Source organism: Podarcis melisellensis (assembly GCF_964234715.1).
Source record: "Podarcis melisellensis genome assembly, chromosome: 8".
Lineage (NCBI taxonomy): Eukaryota > Metazoa > Chordata > Lepidosauria > Squamata > Lacertidae > Podarcis > Podarcis melisellensis.
The window spans coordinates 67168848-67184179 of record NC_138540.1 but is presented as its reverse complement, the minus strand read 5'-3'; the positions used below and the strand labels follow the sequence as shown (position 1 = coordinate 67184179).

The 15332-nt window shown below is 47.0% G+C and overlaps 1 protein-coding gene across 3 annotated transcripts in view; it reads left to right on the top strand.

Annotated features, from left to right (window-relative positions):
• ASAP3 (ArfGAP with SH3 domain, ankyrin repeat and PH domain 3) overlaps positions 1–15332 on the top strand; it is a 70661-nt gene that overhangs the window by 13534 nt on the left and 41795 nt on the right. For 2 of the 3 annotated variants that reach the window (XR_014170810.1, XM_081920559.1), the window contains exons 2-3: positions 6445–6517; positions 9658–9803. Coding sequence is in view for 2 of the 3 variants with exons in the window: in XM_081920559.1 (XP_081776685.1) it covers positions 6445–6517; positions 9658–9803 (219 nt within the window). In the remaining variant the exon portion in view is untranslated. Of the gene's footprint in view, positions 1–1877; positions 1929–6444; positions 6518–9657; positions 9804–15332 lie in introns of those variants that run through there. The other variant, XM_081920560.1, reaches the window with a different exon arrangement.

Here is a 15332-nt window from a genome sequence, read left to right as displayed (position 1 = left end):
GTGTGCGGCTCTGGCTCGCCAGATGCAGCTTTGTCACGCTGGCCACGTGACCCAGAAGTGTCTCCGGACAGCGCTGGCCCCTGGCCTCTTGAGTGAGATGGGCGCACAACCCCAGAGTCTGTCAAGACTGGCCCGTACGGGCAGGGGTACCTTTACCTTTATTAACCACTTAGGGACGCGGGTGGCGCTGTGGGTTAAACCACAGAGCCTAGGGCTTGCTGATCAGAAGGTCGGTGGTTCGAATCCCCATGAAGAGGTGAGCTCCTGTTGCTCGGTCCCTGCTCCTGCCAACCTAGCAGTTCAAATGCACACCAGTGCAAGGTACCGCTCCGGTGGGAAGGTAAATGGTTTTTCCATGTGCTGCTCTGATTCACCAGAAGTGGTTTAGTCATGCTGGCCACATGACCCAGAAGCTGTACGCCGGCTCCCTCGGCCAATAAAGCGAGATGAGCACCTCAACCCCAGAGTCGGCCACGACTGGACCTAATGGTCAGGGGTCCCTTTACCTTTATCAGCCACTTGTAACCATGTGAAGATGCCTGGGCACCAGGATGGCACCTGACATCTCCACCATCTGGAGGTGCATGCCTGGGGATCACTGGATCTTGACTGTTTTCACGCACTAGCAACACAGCCTGCAGAATTCTATCTGTTATATTTTATATGCACAATCAGAATGAATTTCAGGAACCAAGAAATCACATTGAAAAATACGACTTTCAAGCTGTCAGGCCCAACAATAACAACTAGGCATTCCATTTTGGGGATTGGTTTAAGGAGCTATATGGCACCTGGCTTATATATCTGAGTTTGTAAATGTGAATATGCACAAGTTGTAAGTTACCTGTACACTGTACAGCAGACAGGTGAGCTTTCATTGTTGATTGGAGGAGTGGGGCATAGGTCTTGGCTTCAGAATAGGCATGTTTACAAATGTTTCGACTGAACAATGCTAGAATGCTTGCAAGAACTTCCAGATCTTTGAAAGTAGGAACGTGAAGTCTTTCTTCTGAGATGGCAACAAAATGCAAGGGTGTGGCCTCATTCTTAGCTTTATGAAAAACATGCTCAGTTGCAGCAAATCTGTTTGCTGCAACTGAGAATCTCGTGCTACTGCGTATAATTAGCAACAAACAGTCTGCCTCTCACCTGCGTCTGGTCTTCCAGGAACAAAGTAGGTGTTTGTCCCTCCTGAAGCTCCTGAGACAGGCTCAGGCCTGCCAAGGACACTCTGGATGCTGGTGGAGCCTTGCTTCCTTGCCTAGGTGGATTCCTGACTGTGAGGTTCATGCTGTTTTCAGGGAGCAATCAGAGGCTGACTTGGGGGGCAAATCCAAGCACCTCTGATGGTTGCAGGTTCAAATTTGTTTATTTGCAAAGGTATAACCCATACTTTCACAAAAATATAGCAAGGTGGAGTACAACATCTAAAGATAGAATCAACGAAAAGATCCATAAAAACAGAAATAGATATCAGTAGATACTGATTGGTTAAAAGGAAACCACCCAGAGATTAAGAGCTCTACTGACGGAGCTATCCTTTAGAACATCAGGTTCTAAAGAAAGAGCTATGGGTGTCTTCCATGCGTGCTGCGGGTTGTGTTGGGATCCTCTGGGTTGTGTTGTGTGTGCTCTAATGCAAGTGCTGATGATGTCCCTTCCCTTAAGAAGACCCCTTTCCCCCAGCCAAGCTCCCCTCTCCTCCACGGTTTTCCTCTGACTTCATCCCATTTTAACAAATGTTATCCCTTGCTTGACCCTAAACAATTGCTTTCTCCCCGTCCAGATGATTACATCCTCCAAGTATTTTTCCAGCACTGTTATCATGACTGAACCTCAGCCAGGCTTCAGGTTAACTCTTTGCTGCTCCGTCCGTCTCTGCAACCTGTTTGATGGTTTGTGGCAGTGCTGCTCTCTTAGATGAGCAGGTAAACAAAGACCCCTGCAACTTGGGATGCGGGAGAAATAAATTCGGTTTGCCATGAAAATCTGGCAGTTAGAGCTGACAGAAAAATTAACCACCAAACTCTCTCTCCTAAAGCAAGTAATAAAACTGTTAGTCTTAACCTTAATCCCTGTCCACTGAAAGGCTAAGCCAGGCTTTCTGATAAAGTGGTACCTCAGGTTACATATGCTTCAGGTTACAGACTCCGCTAACCCAGAAATAGTGCTTCAGGTTAAGAACTTTGCTTCAGGATGAGAACAGAAATTGTGCTGCGGTGGCGTGGTGGGAGCAGGAGGCCCCATTAGCTAAAGTGGTGCTTAAGGTTAAGAACAGTTTCAGGTTAAGAACGGACCTCCGGAACGAATTAAGTACTTAACCCGAGGTACCACTGTATTTTCATTCCAATCCCATGCTAAATATACCCATCCCATGACAAAGGCTTGGAGTGGTAATATCTAGGGGGGAAAACATGTTTATTGCTACATCCCAAGCTTTGATTTATATAGCCAGGGTATCACATCCCATTTGCCACTTGAGGTGGAACAGGAAGTGCCTCCCTGCCCTGCTGTTGCTGCCACCGCCAACACCATCCGCTCTGCTACCACTGCCAGGAGGCGCTAATTTGAGGGAAGATCACACCAGTTTTGGGTGAGATGGTGCCACTGCTTCTCTTGCCTCTGGAGGAGACAGTGGGGTAGGTGGGGTGTCTGCAGGAGTCCTGCCTGGGGGACTTCTGCCACCTGAGGCAGCCTCCTCCTGCCTAATGGCTCTGCCAGCTGCATACAGCTAAGGTGAAAAGCTACAGCATGCCAGCATTGCTGATTTAGGGTCAATAGCCGATTGAGGTTGCTTGTGGCCAGTGCCGGATTTAGGTTAGATGAGGCCCTAAGCTCCTGAAGGTAATGGGGCCCTCTATATGTCCAGCTGTCCTTTGTCAGCATCAAATTGTCACTGTTTTTTTGTGTTGGATATATGCTATATGGTAATTTATGGACCTAATGGGTATCTAAAGCCATTTGCATATAACAAATAGGAGCCTACACAACACAAAACACTGTTGCTGTATGTAGGTTTTATTTGTTTTTTATCTTATATTTTGGAAATGTACAGTACATCCACTTGTTGTTTTTCCTTTAAATTTTTTGGGGCCCCCAAGAGAGTGGGACCTTAAGCTATAGCTTGTTTAGCCTATACATAAATCCAGCACTGCTTGTGGTTGGTCCTTCTTAGGGAAGAGCTGGGCGGTAGAGGCTGCCCTGATCTCAGAGGTGGAAGGGAAAGAATGCTTCAGGAGAGCAAGACAGATGGAACCACTGCTAGCTTCATCTGTAACTTGAAGAACTTGCTTTTCCTTCCTCCCTTTCCTTACTTTTCCCTTGTGTGTCATATCTCTCTTGAATTGTGAGCCTGAGGGCAGGGGCTGTCTTAGTATTGATATTATTTTTTTGGTCTTGAGAGACTTTTTGGCTACAGGGGTGGTGTGCAATTTCTCATTAATAAGAATAAAAATGCAAAACTCATGCAAATTTGCAAAGCAGCCGATCTCTGGTGACCCTCTGGGTGTGGATGGTCACTTAACAGGAATGGACATTTTGCCTCAAATGCCCAAATTGAGAGATGTTGAGGTTGGTGTCTCCTTTTTACTGTGGCAGAAAGGCATCTTTAGGATCCTGCTTTGTATTGTGATTCTTTGTTTGAATCTGTCCCAGCGAGGGCAGAAGGAAAGTGGGATTGGAAGTGGCTTTGGATAGAAAGGAGGGCTCAGGAGATGGACCTGTTTCCACATTCACAGAGGCTCCTCTTTGGCTGTTGGGGGCATTTTACGCTTTTGGTGCCTCAGCCCCAGCTGCCTTCTTTCTGCTCTCTATGCATGCATATAGCTTGGTCGGCAGAGCATGGGTTTACATCAGTCAGGGTCAAGGGTTCAACTCTACATTTCTACGATTCAGATACCTTTTGTGTGCATTTGTAAGGACACAATTCAGCAGAGATCTCTACCAGCCTTTTTAGTGGCTAGCTGCTTGACTTCTCCTTTTGCATGAGTGAGGTGAAACAAACCAAGCATCTTCAGTTAACCATAGTTTCCCATTTTCTCCAAACCAGGAAAGATTGTGACATCTGAATTGCACCACTGACAGTTGGTTTCTAAACAGTGAAATACTTATGCACTAGGAAGTAATAGCATGCACGACAAAAGGACAAAATGCTTTGCTTTCTTTAAAAAATACAATTGACCGACCTTCTTTGAATGACCTTGGCTATCATTTTATTGGGCAGTATAAAATGTCACTGGAATGGATGCTCTGAAATCCCACTGTAGTTTCTCTGGTGTTGCAATTTAAGTCTTGAATATCTCCTCGAACAGGCCTTTTAAACTTTATTGCCAACCATTTCTCCCCCTCACTCCCTGATACCTGAAATTATACCCCTGTATGGAGAGGCACCTTCAGGGATACTGTAACCATGGACAAATGACTGAAGGGGGAGTATTTGGCATCCAGGAAGGAAATCCCTTCCTGCTATTAAAGGTTCCTAGTCTTGATGGCTGTTTGCTGCCAGCCAGGATTAGAGGCAGGCAGCATGCCTGTGAATTCCAGAGAGGGCTATGATTCTCCTGCCTCCTGCTAGGCAAAAAGGATACTGTAGATATTCTGATAGGGCAACTAAAATGATCAAGGGGTGGAGTGCAGGGCTTTGAACTTTTTAGCTGAGAGGAAAAAGTGAGCAAGAGGTGACATGACAGAAGTTTCTAAAATTATGTATGACATGGAGAAAGTGGAGAGAAAAGTTGTTCTCCCTCTAGAGACCCTGGGAACATGCAATGAAGTTGAATGTTGGAAGATTCGGGGCAGATAAAAGAAGGCACTTCTTCACATAGTGCGTAGTTAAACTATGGAACTTGCTCTCATGGGAGGGGAGGCAGTGATGGGCACCTCCCTTCCTCACCATGTCTTTGATTCAAACGGATGTGTGTCTATCTGTGCTCTCCCTGAGCGCAGGCTCCATTTTTGTAATTGGCTATGTATTTTGAAACAGTAGTGTTTTGACTTTGACATCAGAGCCAACTGCTAGGGGCCGAGGTCCCTTCACACCCCCAATAAAATATTGGGTCCCTCCAAACTTGATGGGCATTGCCATTCAAATGGTGAGTGTGTGCCGCATCTTGTGATCAGTTACGCAGGATGGTGCTTACCTGCCCCTTCCCCCCATGTTTTGTTCAAGTTGGCACCCTTGCTTGCGTAGTTTTGCTGCTGCCTTTGGTGTGAGCCAGTGCAAGACTGTTAAATAAGTGGATGCTATACTTAATGGGCTGTTTCCTGGTTTTTTTGTTAAGAGGGAAACCAAGAGGAAGCCAGCTAACCTTCATTAGGTGGAATTACTCAAAAAAGGAAAGGCTTCACAACCTTGTTCCAAAGCTTCAATTTTCGTTGCCAAGGATGGGGTTTTAATACAGTAGATGCTCGGACTGCGAACATGATCCGTGCGGGATGCACATTCACAACCCGTGTCTGTGCACGTGTGGGTTGCGATTCAGTGCTTCTGCGCATGCACAAAGCGTAATTTAGCGCTTCTGCGCATGCGCGACCACTGAAACCCGGAAGTAACCCGTTCCGGTACTTCCAGGTGTCGGCGGTCCGCAACCCAAAAAAACGCAACCTGAAGTGGCTGTAACCCGAGGTATGATTGTACTCTGCCTAACTCACACGTGTAGGAGAGTGGAGAGATAAATTGCATTTAGTATGTCCTCTCCTAGCCATCAATAACCCATCCCACAGACACATCAGAAGCTCCTGTATACCAAGTCAGACCATTGGCCCATCTAGCTTGTCTGCAGTGTAGACACTTGACTGGTGCTCTCTATACTGGCTGGCAGTGTCTCTCTAGACTTTCAGACCCTACCTGGCGATGCCGGGATTGAACCTGGGACCTTTTGCAAGCAAAACCGTTGCTCTGCTGCTGAGCTGAGCTCCTCGACAGGCCACATTCCAGTCTCAAGACAGAATGCAAGAGAAGGCAGCAGACATTCAAATGAGGCCCTGCTAGGTGCTTAGGCAGGTTTCAGGTTGCACCAGGGGCTGCCTGAATGTCTTGTGCTGAGGTCTTCCCCATCATTTGATACCTTTGATCCTTTCAGACTAGAAGCGCCTGTGATCTTCTGCATGCAAAACGTGTTCTCTGCCACAGAGCTATCCCCTTGTTGCAGCCAGGGAGGAACTGGCTGGAAGCCACACCTCCTTTTCTGCGCTGTTCAGTCAATGCATTTTCTCTCTTTCACTCTCAATCTCTGCACAGCCCACCCACCCCCTCCCCATGCTTGGGGTCTCTCCACTCCAGATTCGGGTAGCCTGGCAACTGCCTTGCACATCTGCCACAGGCCAGAGCTTCAAAGAGACTTTGTGTGGCCTGGCAATTCCCTCTTCCCGCCTCCCGGCTTGGCACTGCCCAGCAACTCTGACAAACCTTTGTGTCTTTTTCTCTCTCTCTCTTTTGCCTCGCAGAGCCTGGATGGAGACCAAGCCATTCTCCAGCGGATCAGGAAATATGTGAAAGCTATTCATGCTTCTGGGCTCAGTAAGTTAATGCTCTCTGCGTGCTGGTGTGGCTGCCAAGGGGTGGGGAAGAGTGGGGGACACCTTGGGGGGAACGGGTAGGTGCTGCCAGGTGTTTGCAAAGTGCAATCTGACCCCTCTGTACAGTGTGAGCAGTGTCATTTGAATAGCCCAGTCGAGAGAGAAAAGGAACTTTACTGGGCAAACTGAACAAAAGCAGTGCATAACTTGAGGAGAAATAATCAGCGTTGTGTTTTTTTTGGTCTTTTAGAACAGGCCTCCTTCAAAGCAGAAAGATATTCAGTAGTGCATACTGAGGAAAGGCTCCCTCAGAACTCCCGCAGCCAATCAGGGCACAAGGATTACGCCATTCTGATTAGGTGCTAGGCAAACACTTCCACTACCACGCCCCTCTTGATTGGCTGTCTTAACTGTCATTAGAATGAACCCTTAGGCTACTAACCGAATGATCCCTGCTGTTGTACTTCAAACAATCAGGGAACTTGGGAAGCTGCCCCACACCGTTAGACCATTGGTCCATCTTGCTCGGTATTGTTCATTCTAATAGACAGTGGCTTTTTACAGAGTTTTAATGCTGGACTATTTCTCAGATCCTGCTTCTCCAGCTTCTTGGTTTTCTGATTTCAGCTCTGCCACCAAGTTGTTGCAGGCCTTCTTTTCTTCTGGATTTTGGAGAAACCCCCTTTAACCTCTTTCTTAGCATTTCACCCTGGTCTAGTTCACAGTCCGTCACCTGCAAAGTCTGGTGACCCTACAAGATGACTCTCTTTGGTGGGATATATGAATTGGGATCTGGATTTGCCCTCTCCTAGCTGCCCCATCACCAGACTGACCTTTTGCTTCCCCCACAGAAGCTGTGCTGTTTGTAAACATTCTGTGACAGCCTCCTTCGCAGCTAAACATATTGGGAGATTTTATGAGGTTGCGCTGGCAGCAGGAATGCAATCTGCCTTGGTGCAAGGTTTAGCTGATGTCAGCCTTGTGCAATCCACTTTCAAAATATATAAATTGCAACACAAGACTTCTGGATTAGGATCTCTTGAAGCGAAGGCATAACAAAATCTGCACTGAGCAGATTCTTGCCCTAGAACAGCACAAGTGAAGGATTCAGAACCCTCTGCCCTCCAGTTGCTAGACTACAACTCCCATCCTTCCCAAGCTGGCTGGGGCTGATGGGAGTTGTTGTTCAACAACATCTGGAGGGCAGCACGTTGGTGAAGGGAGCACCTAGCCCATGATAATGATGATGATATATATATGCCGCCCATCTGACTGGTTTGCCCCAGCCACTCTGAGAGGCTCTCAACAAAATGCTTAAAACACACCAAAACCTCAAACATTAAAAACCTCCCTAAACAGCGCTGCCTTCAGATGTCTTCTAAAGGTCAGATAGTTGTTTATTTCCTTCCCATCTGCCTGGTTCCCTCTGCCTGGTTCCCTGAAGTACAACTTTACTTCTTGCAGTGAGGGAACCGGCAGAAGACTGTTGGAGCTAGATCTCAGTGTCCCGGCGGAAGGATGTGGGTGGAGAAACTCCTTCAGGAATACTGGCCCAAAGCTATTTAGGGCTTTAAGGATCAGCACCAACACTTTGAATTGTGCTCGGAAACGTAGTGGGAGCCAATGTAGATCCTTTAGGACTGGTGTTATATGGTCCTAGCAGCTGCTCCCAGTCATCAGTCTAGCTGCTGCATTCTGGATTAGTTGTAGTTTCCGAGTCACCTTCAAAGGTAGGTCACAGTCTCTGTATATGCCACACATGCACCTCAGATTCATTCAAGAGGCCTAAAGGATGGTGTTGGAGGGAATTCAGGTTTCTCTCGCTGCTAATATTCTTGGACCCAAGAGCTCACGGACCACTGTGTTGGGCCATGCCCTTTACTGGTGTAAGCAGACTGGAAGTGCTCAGGGCTCTTGTTTGCCTGAGGCCTCATTCTAAATAAAGCTTGCTGGATAATCTTGGGCCAGTCACAGTCCCTCATCCTGATTTGTTGTGAAGGTAAAATGGGGAGGAGTATGCCACCTTGAGCTACTTCAAGGAAAGCGGTGATACACAGTGGAACCTCTACTTATGGACGTAATCAGTTCTGGAGGTTTGTCCGTAAGTCGGTCCGGGCCGCTGGTAGAAGTGCCATTGTGTACAGGCGCATTCGGCGGCAGCACGCCTCTGCCTGTGCGCAAACGGCAGAAGCCGCTTCTGCACGTGCATGAGTCGTGGCAAACCCGGTATTTACTTATGGGTTTGCCGTGGTCGCAACTTGGATTGGGCCCAAGTAGAGGCAGTCGTAGAGGTTCTTCTGTAAATGCAATGCAATGAAAGGAAGGAAGGAAGGAGGTCAACAAATAAATAAATAAATAAAATCTGCAGTGTGGGTGTCGGGTGTTGCTGGAGATGCAGTAGAAGAGGCTCAAGTATGCACCACACAGCCCTCTCCTCACATCTGCTGGTGCACACCCAGCACCACTGCCACAAAATTGCTTTGCACAATTCAGCACATGCCTACATAATGCCTGCCAGTTGGTGTTCCTGCTGGGCTATTAATGGGTGCTGGTTATGATGGATATAGATTACCTCCAGGATCAGAGGCAGCATGCCTCTAACTATTCATTGTTGGGGAACATGAGCTCTCTTGCCCTCATGCCCTGCTGGTTGGCTTTCCAGAGGTGTCTGCTTTGCCACGGTGAGAAACAAGACAACGAGCCAGGACAAATTCATACTATACATTTAAAACACACTGGCAGCACTTTAAATAGTCGTTGCTTCCCCCACCCCCCAGTGAATTCTGGGAACTGTGGTTTGTTTAAGGGCGCTGAGACTTATTTTCCTAACTGAATTACATTTCCCAGAGTTGCCCAGCAAAAGAGATTGATGGTTAAACTACTCTGGGACTAGTAGCTCTGTGATGGCAGCTCTCAGCTCCCTTAACAAACGACAGCAGAAGCCACGACTGCTTAAAGCGGTATCATAGCGCTTTAAATGTATGGTGTGAATGTGGTTCAGTATAAAGCTCTTGCCTGATCCTGCAGGGCTGTCTCCATGTTCAAATTCCACACACTGCTTTGCTTCTTCCCTGACTTCTGTGGGTATCTGGATCCAGCAGAAACCTTCCTTTCTCCTGATTTTTGTGTCTTCTTCCTTAGCGCATGTGGAGAACGAGGAGCAGTACAGCGAAACTCTGGAGAACTTTGGCAACAACCATCTTTCTCAGAACAATCATGAGCTTTCCACGGGATTCTTGAATCTGGCTGTCTTCACCAGGGAAGTGACGGCACTTTTCAAAAACCTGGTAAGGGTTTTTTAGGTCTGCTTTTCTTCTCCGTCAGAGATCTCCACTACATTCTTCTTCTCAATCCAAATGTGCACACCACCTATTTAGAGGGAGGGGATATTCAACCAGACTTGGCACTTTTAATATGGGACCTGCTTCTTTAAAAGAAATGAATATGCCAAAATTCCTTAACCTCTACAACTCCCATAAGCCCCAGTCCAGTGCTTACTGTTGCTAACTAGGGCCACATTTGCAGCATACATCTAAAGCACCATGGTGGGAGAAAACCATGACTTTTTAAAGTGGTACCACACTGCTTTAAATGTAGAGTGCGGATGTGGCTAGAGTCTTTTCTGCAGCCCCTTTAAAAAGATCTTTATTATTCTGACATTAATGTTGGAGGATTACAGTCCTCTTTCTCATGCGCATCTGATGAGGTGGATTCAGGCTTGCAAAAACTTAAGGCCGTAATTAATGCAATTACCTTCTTCAAGACTTTAAGGGAATCTGTTTCAGCCGAAGCAACAGAGATAACCCCCTCTCTGGAAGGTGATGCAATTGTGAATGTGCCAGTCTTGTTTGGGGCAATAGGTTCCTATATTTCAACCACTGCATTTCCGTAAGGCGTGTTTTCTGTACTGCTGTGTTTCCAGCTATGTGTCCTGTGTTGATGCTGGGGCCCATTATCACAAAGCGGGCTGCTGCTACGAGGTGGTCTGTTTGAGGGAAGGATTTTTATGAATATGGTGGGAACTCTTGAAAGAACTAGGAGTGAGTGAATCTGTCAATTTCTGTTTCAGTTGTTTATTTTTACAATCTCCAGTCTAGTTTTCCATTTCCACATCAGTTTGCATATATGTGTGTGTGTGTGTGTGTGTGTGTGTGTCTCCTCATGAAGATTCATCAACATCTTAGTGAGGATTCATTGTACAAAATACACATTTTTATACAGTGGTACCTCAGGTTACAGACACTTCAGGTTACAGGCTCCGCTAACCCAGAAATAGTACCTCAGGTTAAAATTTTTGCTTCAGGATGAGAACAGAAATCGCGCAGCAGCAGTGGGTGGCCCCATTAGATAAAGTGGTACCTCAGGTTAAGAACAGTTTCAGGTTAAGAATGGACTTCCAGAACGAATTAAGTTCTTAACCAGAGGTACCACTGTATGCAGTTATGCCCAACATACACAAGTTTTGCAAAGCTATTTCCCCTAAGGAAAGCATTTTATTCCATTATTTTCACTAACGTAGACATTTATAGGTGTGTGCTTACCCTAGTATATGCATTTTTGTACATATCACCGGGTTGGTGATACTCGAAGTAGTACGACTTTTGGAGGGTGGCTGTGTTCTGGTGTGCAAATTGTTCTAAAAGTTTGCCTTCAAATGCAAACTCAACTCTTTTCTCACCTGTCCCTAAAAAGGACCATTAGTGTTTGTATTTGTACTGGTTGGGCAGAGGGAGAAGGAACATGGGCTGCCTCTGTGTGACTTTGCTTCTTGTTGCCACTAATGGTGGTCTCTTCCTGGCCCCTCCCTCAGCTTCCCCCTTTAACGTAAGTCGGAAACCTCTGGGCAGCGGCTATGTTGTTTATGGCTGGGGACTGGAGGAACTGTGCTGTGGGTTCTGTGTGCTAGAGCAGGCTCTGGCTGGGTATGGTTGGTTTAAACAGAAGCCCCGTGTCTCATATTACAGCCCCCTTGCAAATGTGGAAGGAAAGAAAGAAAAAAATAAAGACGTGGAAGGAAAGAAAGGGGGAAAAAACCTGGCCCTAGCGGAAGAGCACATAATAATAATAATAATAATAATAATAATAATAATAATAATAATAATAATTCATTTATATCCCAGCCGAAGCTGGGCTCAGAGCGGCTAACAACAATAAAAGTAACACAGCATTCTAAAATCAATTCATGAAAACAATGCTTGGTTATGTGCCACTTTAGACTGGGGTAGCTAATATGATGCCCTCCAGATGTTGCTGGAAAACAGTCCCCTAACCTTCCAGCTACTAACCTTGATGATTGTGGTCTGCTTCCATTGTTGGAGGCAGTAATGCTTCTGAATGTCCGTTGCTGGAAATCACAGGAGGGGGAAAGTGCTGTTGTGCTCAAGTCCTGCTTGCAGGCTTCCCATAGGCAATCTGGTTGACCACCTTGAGAGAAGAAGAGGAGGAGTTTGGATTTGATAACCCACTTTATCACTACCCTAAGGAGTCTCAAAGTGGTTCACAACCTCCTTTCCCTTCCTCCCCCACAACAAACATTCTGTGGGGTGAGTGAGGCTGAGAGACTTCAGAGAAGTGTGACTAGCCCAAGGTCACCCAGCAGCTGCATGTGGAGGAGCAGGGAATCGAACCCAGTTCACCAGATTACGAGTCTACCGCTCTTAACCACTGGCATGATCCAGCAGGCTCTTAGGATATGTTGTTATTTTTCACTATGCTGGCCGGAGTTGATGGGACTCCAGCAATGCTTAAAGGGACCATGTTGTCTACCTAGGGCTGAACCTGTGTCCTGCTTTAGAGAGGACAGCCCTGTAGGTTTGAAGAAGTGTCCAGTCCCAAGCTTGTGTCACAGTGTTAACTCTTTATTGTCAAAAGGACACTTAAAAGTTAGGAAAAGGCACGTCCATCAATCCTACGCCTCTCAGCTACCCCTAGGTGTGCACCTGGTGATGCAGTTGCCGCAACAGAGAGGCCCACCCACCAATCTTGGCTTATGTATCTCCTCCACCCAAGCTGAGTGCAAGCAGGCGCAAAGACTCCACCTGCATGTGACCTTTGCTCCTCCTGTTTCAGTCTTCTTCTGGTCCTGGGAAACAGTGGAGCAGGAGAGGTGGGATCAGGAGGAGGAGGTGTGGAAGCCCTTGAGTCTACATCAGCTTGACCAATCTCTCCTTCCTCCTGCTCTTGTTCTTCATTCTCCAGTCCTGCACTTCTGACTCTTGTCTCCCAGCTGTTACAGATTCCCCCAGTTCCCTTGTTCCAAGACAGTCTCCAACCTCCGCTTCTCCTAGTGCCCACTCCACAATAGCCAGCCAACACTCTTCAGTATCCAGCTAGTCCCTGACATCTTGGTTTAAATATCAAGAGCTCTTAAGAAGAGGAGAGCAGGAGGGGCCTTGAAGTAACCCTTCTGCAGTTAGATCCTGGACAGCAGACTTGAGCTGCTGTGCTGGACAGCACACGGGTCATATGCTCAAAGTCTTATGGTGTGATGGATTGTATTTCTAGTTAGATTATAGTAGTTATTTCTAAACTGGCACACCTAGGCCTGTAGCTCATGGACAGAGCATCTCCTTTACATGCAGAAGGTCCCAGGTTCAATCCCTGGCCTCTCCAGCTCAGGACATCTGGCCTGGTGTCCTGTTATCTCAATGGCCAACCAGATATCTATATGAAACACGCAAGCAGGAACTGAGTTCAACAGAACCTCTCCACTCTTGCAGTTTCCTGCAGTGGTATTCAGAAGTGTTTCTGCCTGTGACTGTGGAGGTAGAACTGGGAATGTCCCCTGTCTGAAACCCTGAAGAGGTGCTACCATCCACTGTAGGCTTTGTATTGAGTCAGTGTTTCTCAAACTTGGGTCCCCATCTGTTGTTGGACTACAACTCCCACCATCGCTAGCTAGCAGAAGAAGAGAAGAGTTTGGATTTGATATCCTGCTTTATCACTACCCTAAGGAGTCTCAAAGCAGGTAACATTCTCCTTTCCCTTCCTCCCCCACAACAAACAGTCTGTGAGTTGAGTGGGGCTGAGAGACTTCAAAGAAGTGTGACTAGCCCAAGGTCACCCAGCAGCTGCATGTGGAGGACCGGGGAATCGAACCCAGTTCACCAGATTACGAGACTACCGCTCTTAACCACTACACCACACTGGCTCTCCAGCAGGACCTGTGGTCAGGGATGATGGGAGTTGTAGCCCAACAACAGCTGGGACCCAAGTTTGAGAAACACTGATAGAAGGACCCAACAGTCTGTCTAGGTATAAGGCAACTTCCTGTGTTCCCATCCATATTCACATTCAAATTTTGTTGTTGCATAAGTGGCCATCCTATGACTACTCCTGCCTTAGGCAGACCCAGCATGCTGATGCAAAACGGTGATGTCACAGGAGTGGCTGTTGCCTTCTGTAAAGTTCTTTGAACAGGACTGGTCCTACCATGAAGCAGAATTGAGGCAGCCAGAAATGCTGGTTGTCAGGGAGTGGCAGCAAGGTCCTGGAGGTTACAGAGCCTGCCCTGCACTCCCTAACCTAGCTGCCCACCCTTGGGGGCAGCGGAGGAGGATGCCTCACCAGGAATACTGTTCTGCAAGGTTCCCTGAAAGAAGCTGAGCACCCGATGGCCCAGGAAGGGCCGTAGCTCAGTGGTGGAGCATCTGTATTTGCATGCAGTATAAGGCCGATTCCTATGCTCTTCAGAGCTGCGCTGTGGTTTCTTCAGCTGTGCTTGTAGCACATCTGTACTTGATCACAATCTACAGCCGTGGTTCCATTTTGCTTATTCTGAGTCAGCATGTCAGTGGGTGGCACTGACTAGGTTTCATGTGTAGGTTCTTCAGCACAGCCACATAAAACTCGCAGGGTGGGTTTTCTTTATTTTCTTCTCTCCTCCTTTTCCCTCCCAAGAGAGGTTGGTCCGAGACTTAGAATCATAGAATTTTAGAGTTGGAAAGGGACTCCAAAGGTCATCTAGTCCAACCCCCTGCAATGCAGGAACCTCAGCTAAAGCATCCATGACAGAGGGCCATCCAACCTCTGCTAAAAAAAAACTCCAAGGAAGGACTTCTTGTGGGAGTCTGTTCCACTGCTGAACACCTCTTACTGTCAGAAATGTTTTCGGAATACTTAGTCAGAATCTCATTTCCTGCAACTTGAAGCCATTGGTTCAAGTCCTATTCTCCAGAGCAGGTGAAAACAAGCATGCTCCCTCCTCCGTGTGACAGCCCTTAAGATATATGAAGATGGCTATCAGAGCTCCTCTCAGTCTCCTCTTTTCCAGGGGCAAAACATACCCAGCTCCTTCAAGCGCTTCTCATAAGGCTTAGTTTCCAGACCCTTGATCATCTTGGTTAACCACCTCTGCACATATTCCAGCTTATCAATATTCTACTTAAATTGTGGTGCCCAGAATTGGACATAGTATTCCAAATGTGGTCTGGCTAAGGCAGAATAGAATGGTCTGGACACTATACTTCTGTTAATGCAGCCTAGAATAGCATTAGCTTGTTTTTGTTTTTGCTGCTGCATCTCACTGTTGACTCATGTTAACCAAGACCCCTAGATCATTTTCACATGTACTGCTAGTAAACCAGGTGTCCCCCATCCTATATCTGTGCACCTGGTTCTTCCTGCCTAAGTGCAGAACCTTATGTTTGTCCCTATTGAAATTCATTTTGTTAACTTGCACCCAGTTCTCCAATCTGTTAAGGTCATTTTGAATTCTCCCCTCAATTCCTTCATCCAAGTCATAAAGACGTTGAACAACAATGGGCCCAGGACAGAACCCTGCAGCACCCCACTTGTCACTTTTTTCCAGGATGACA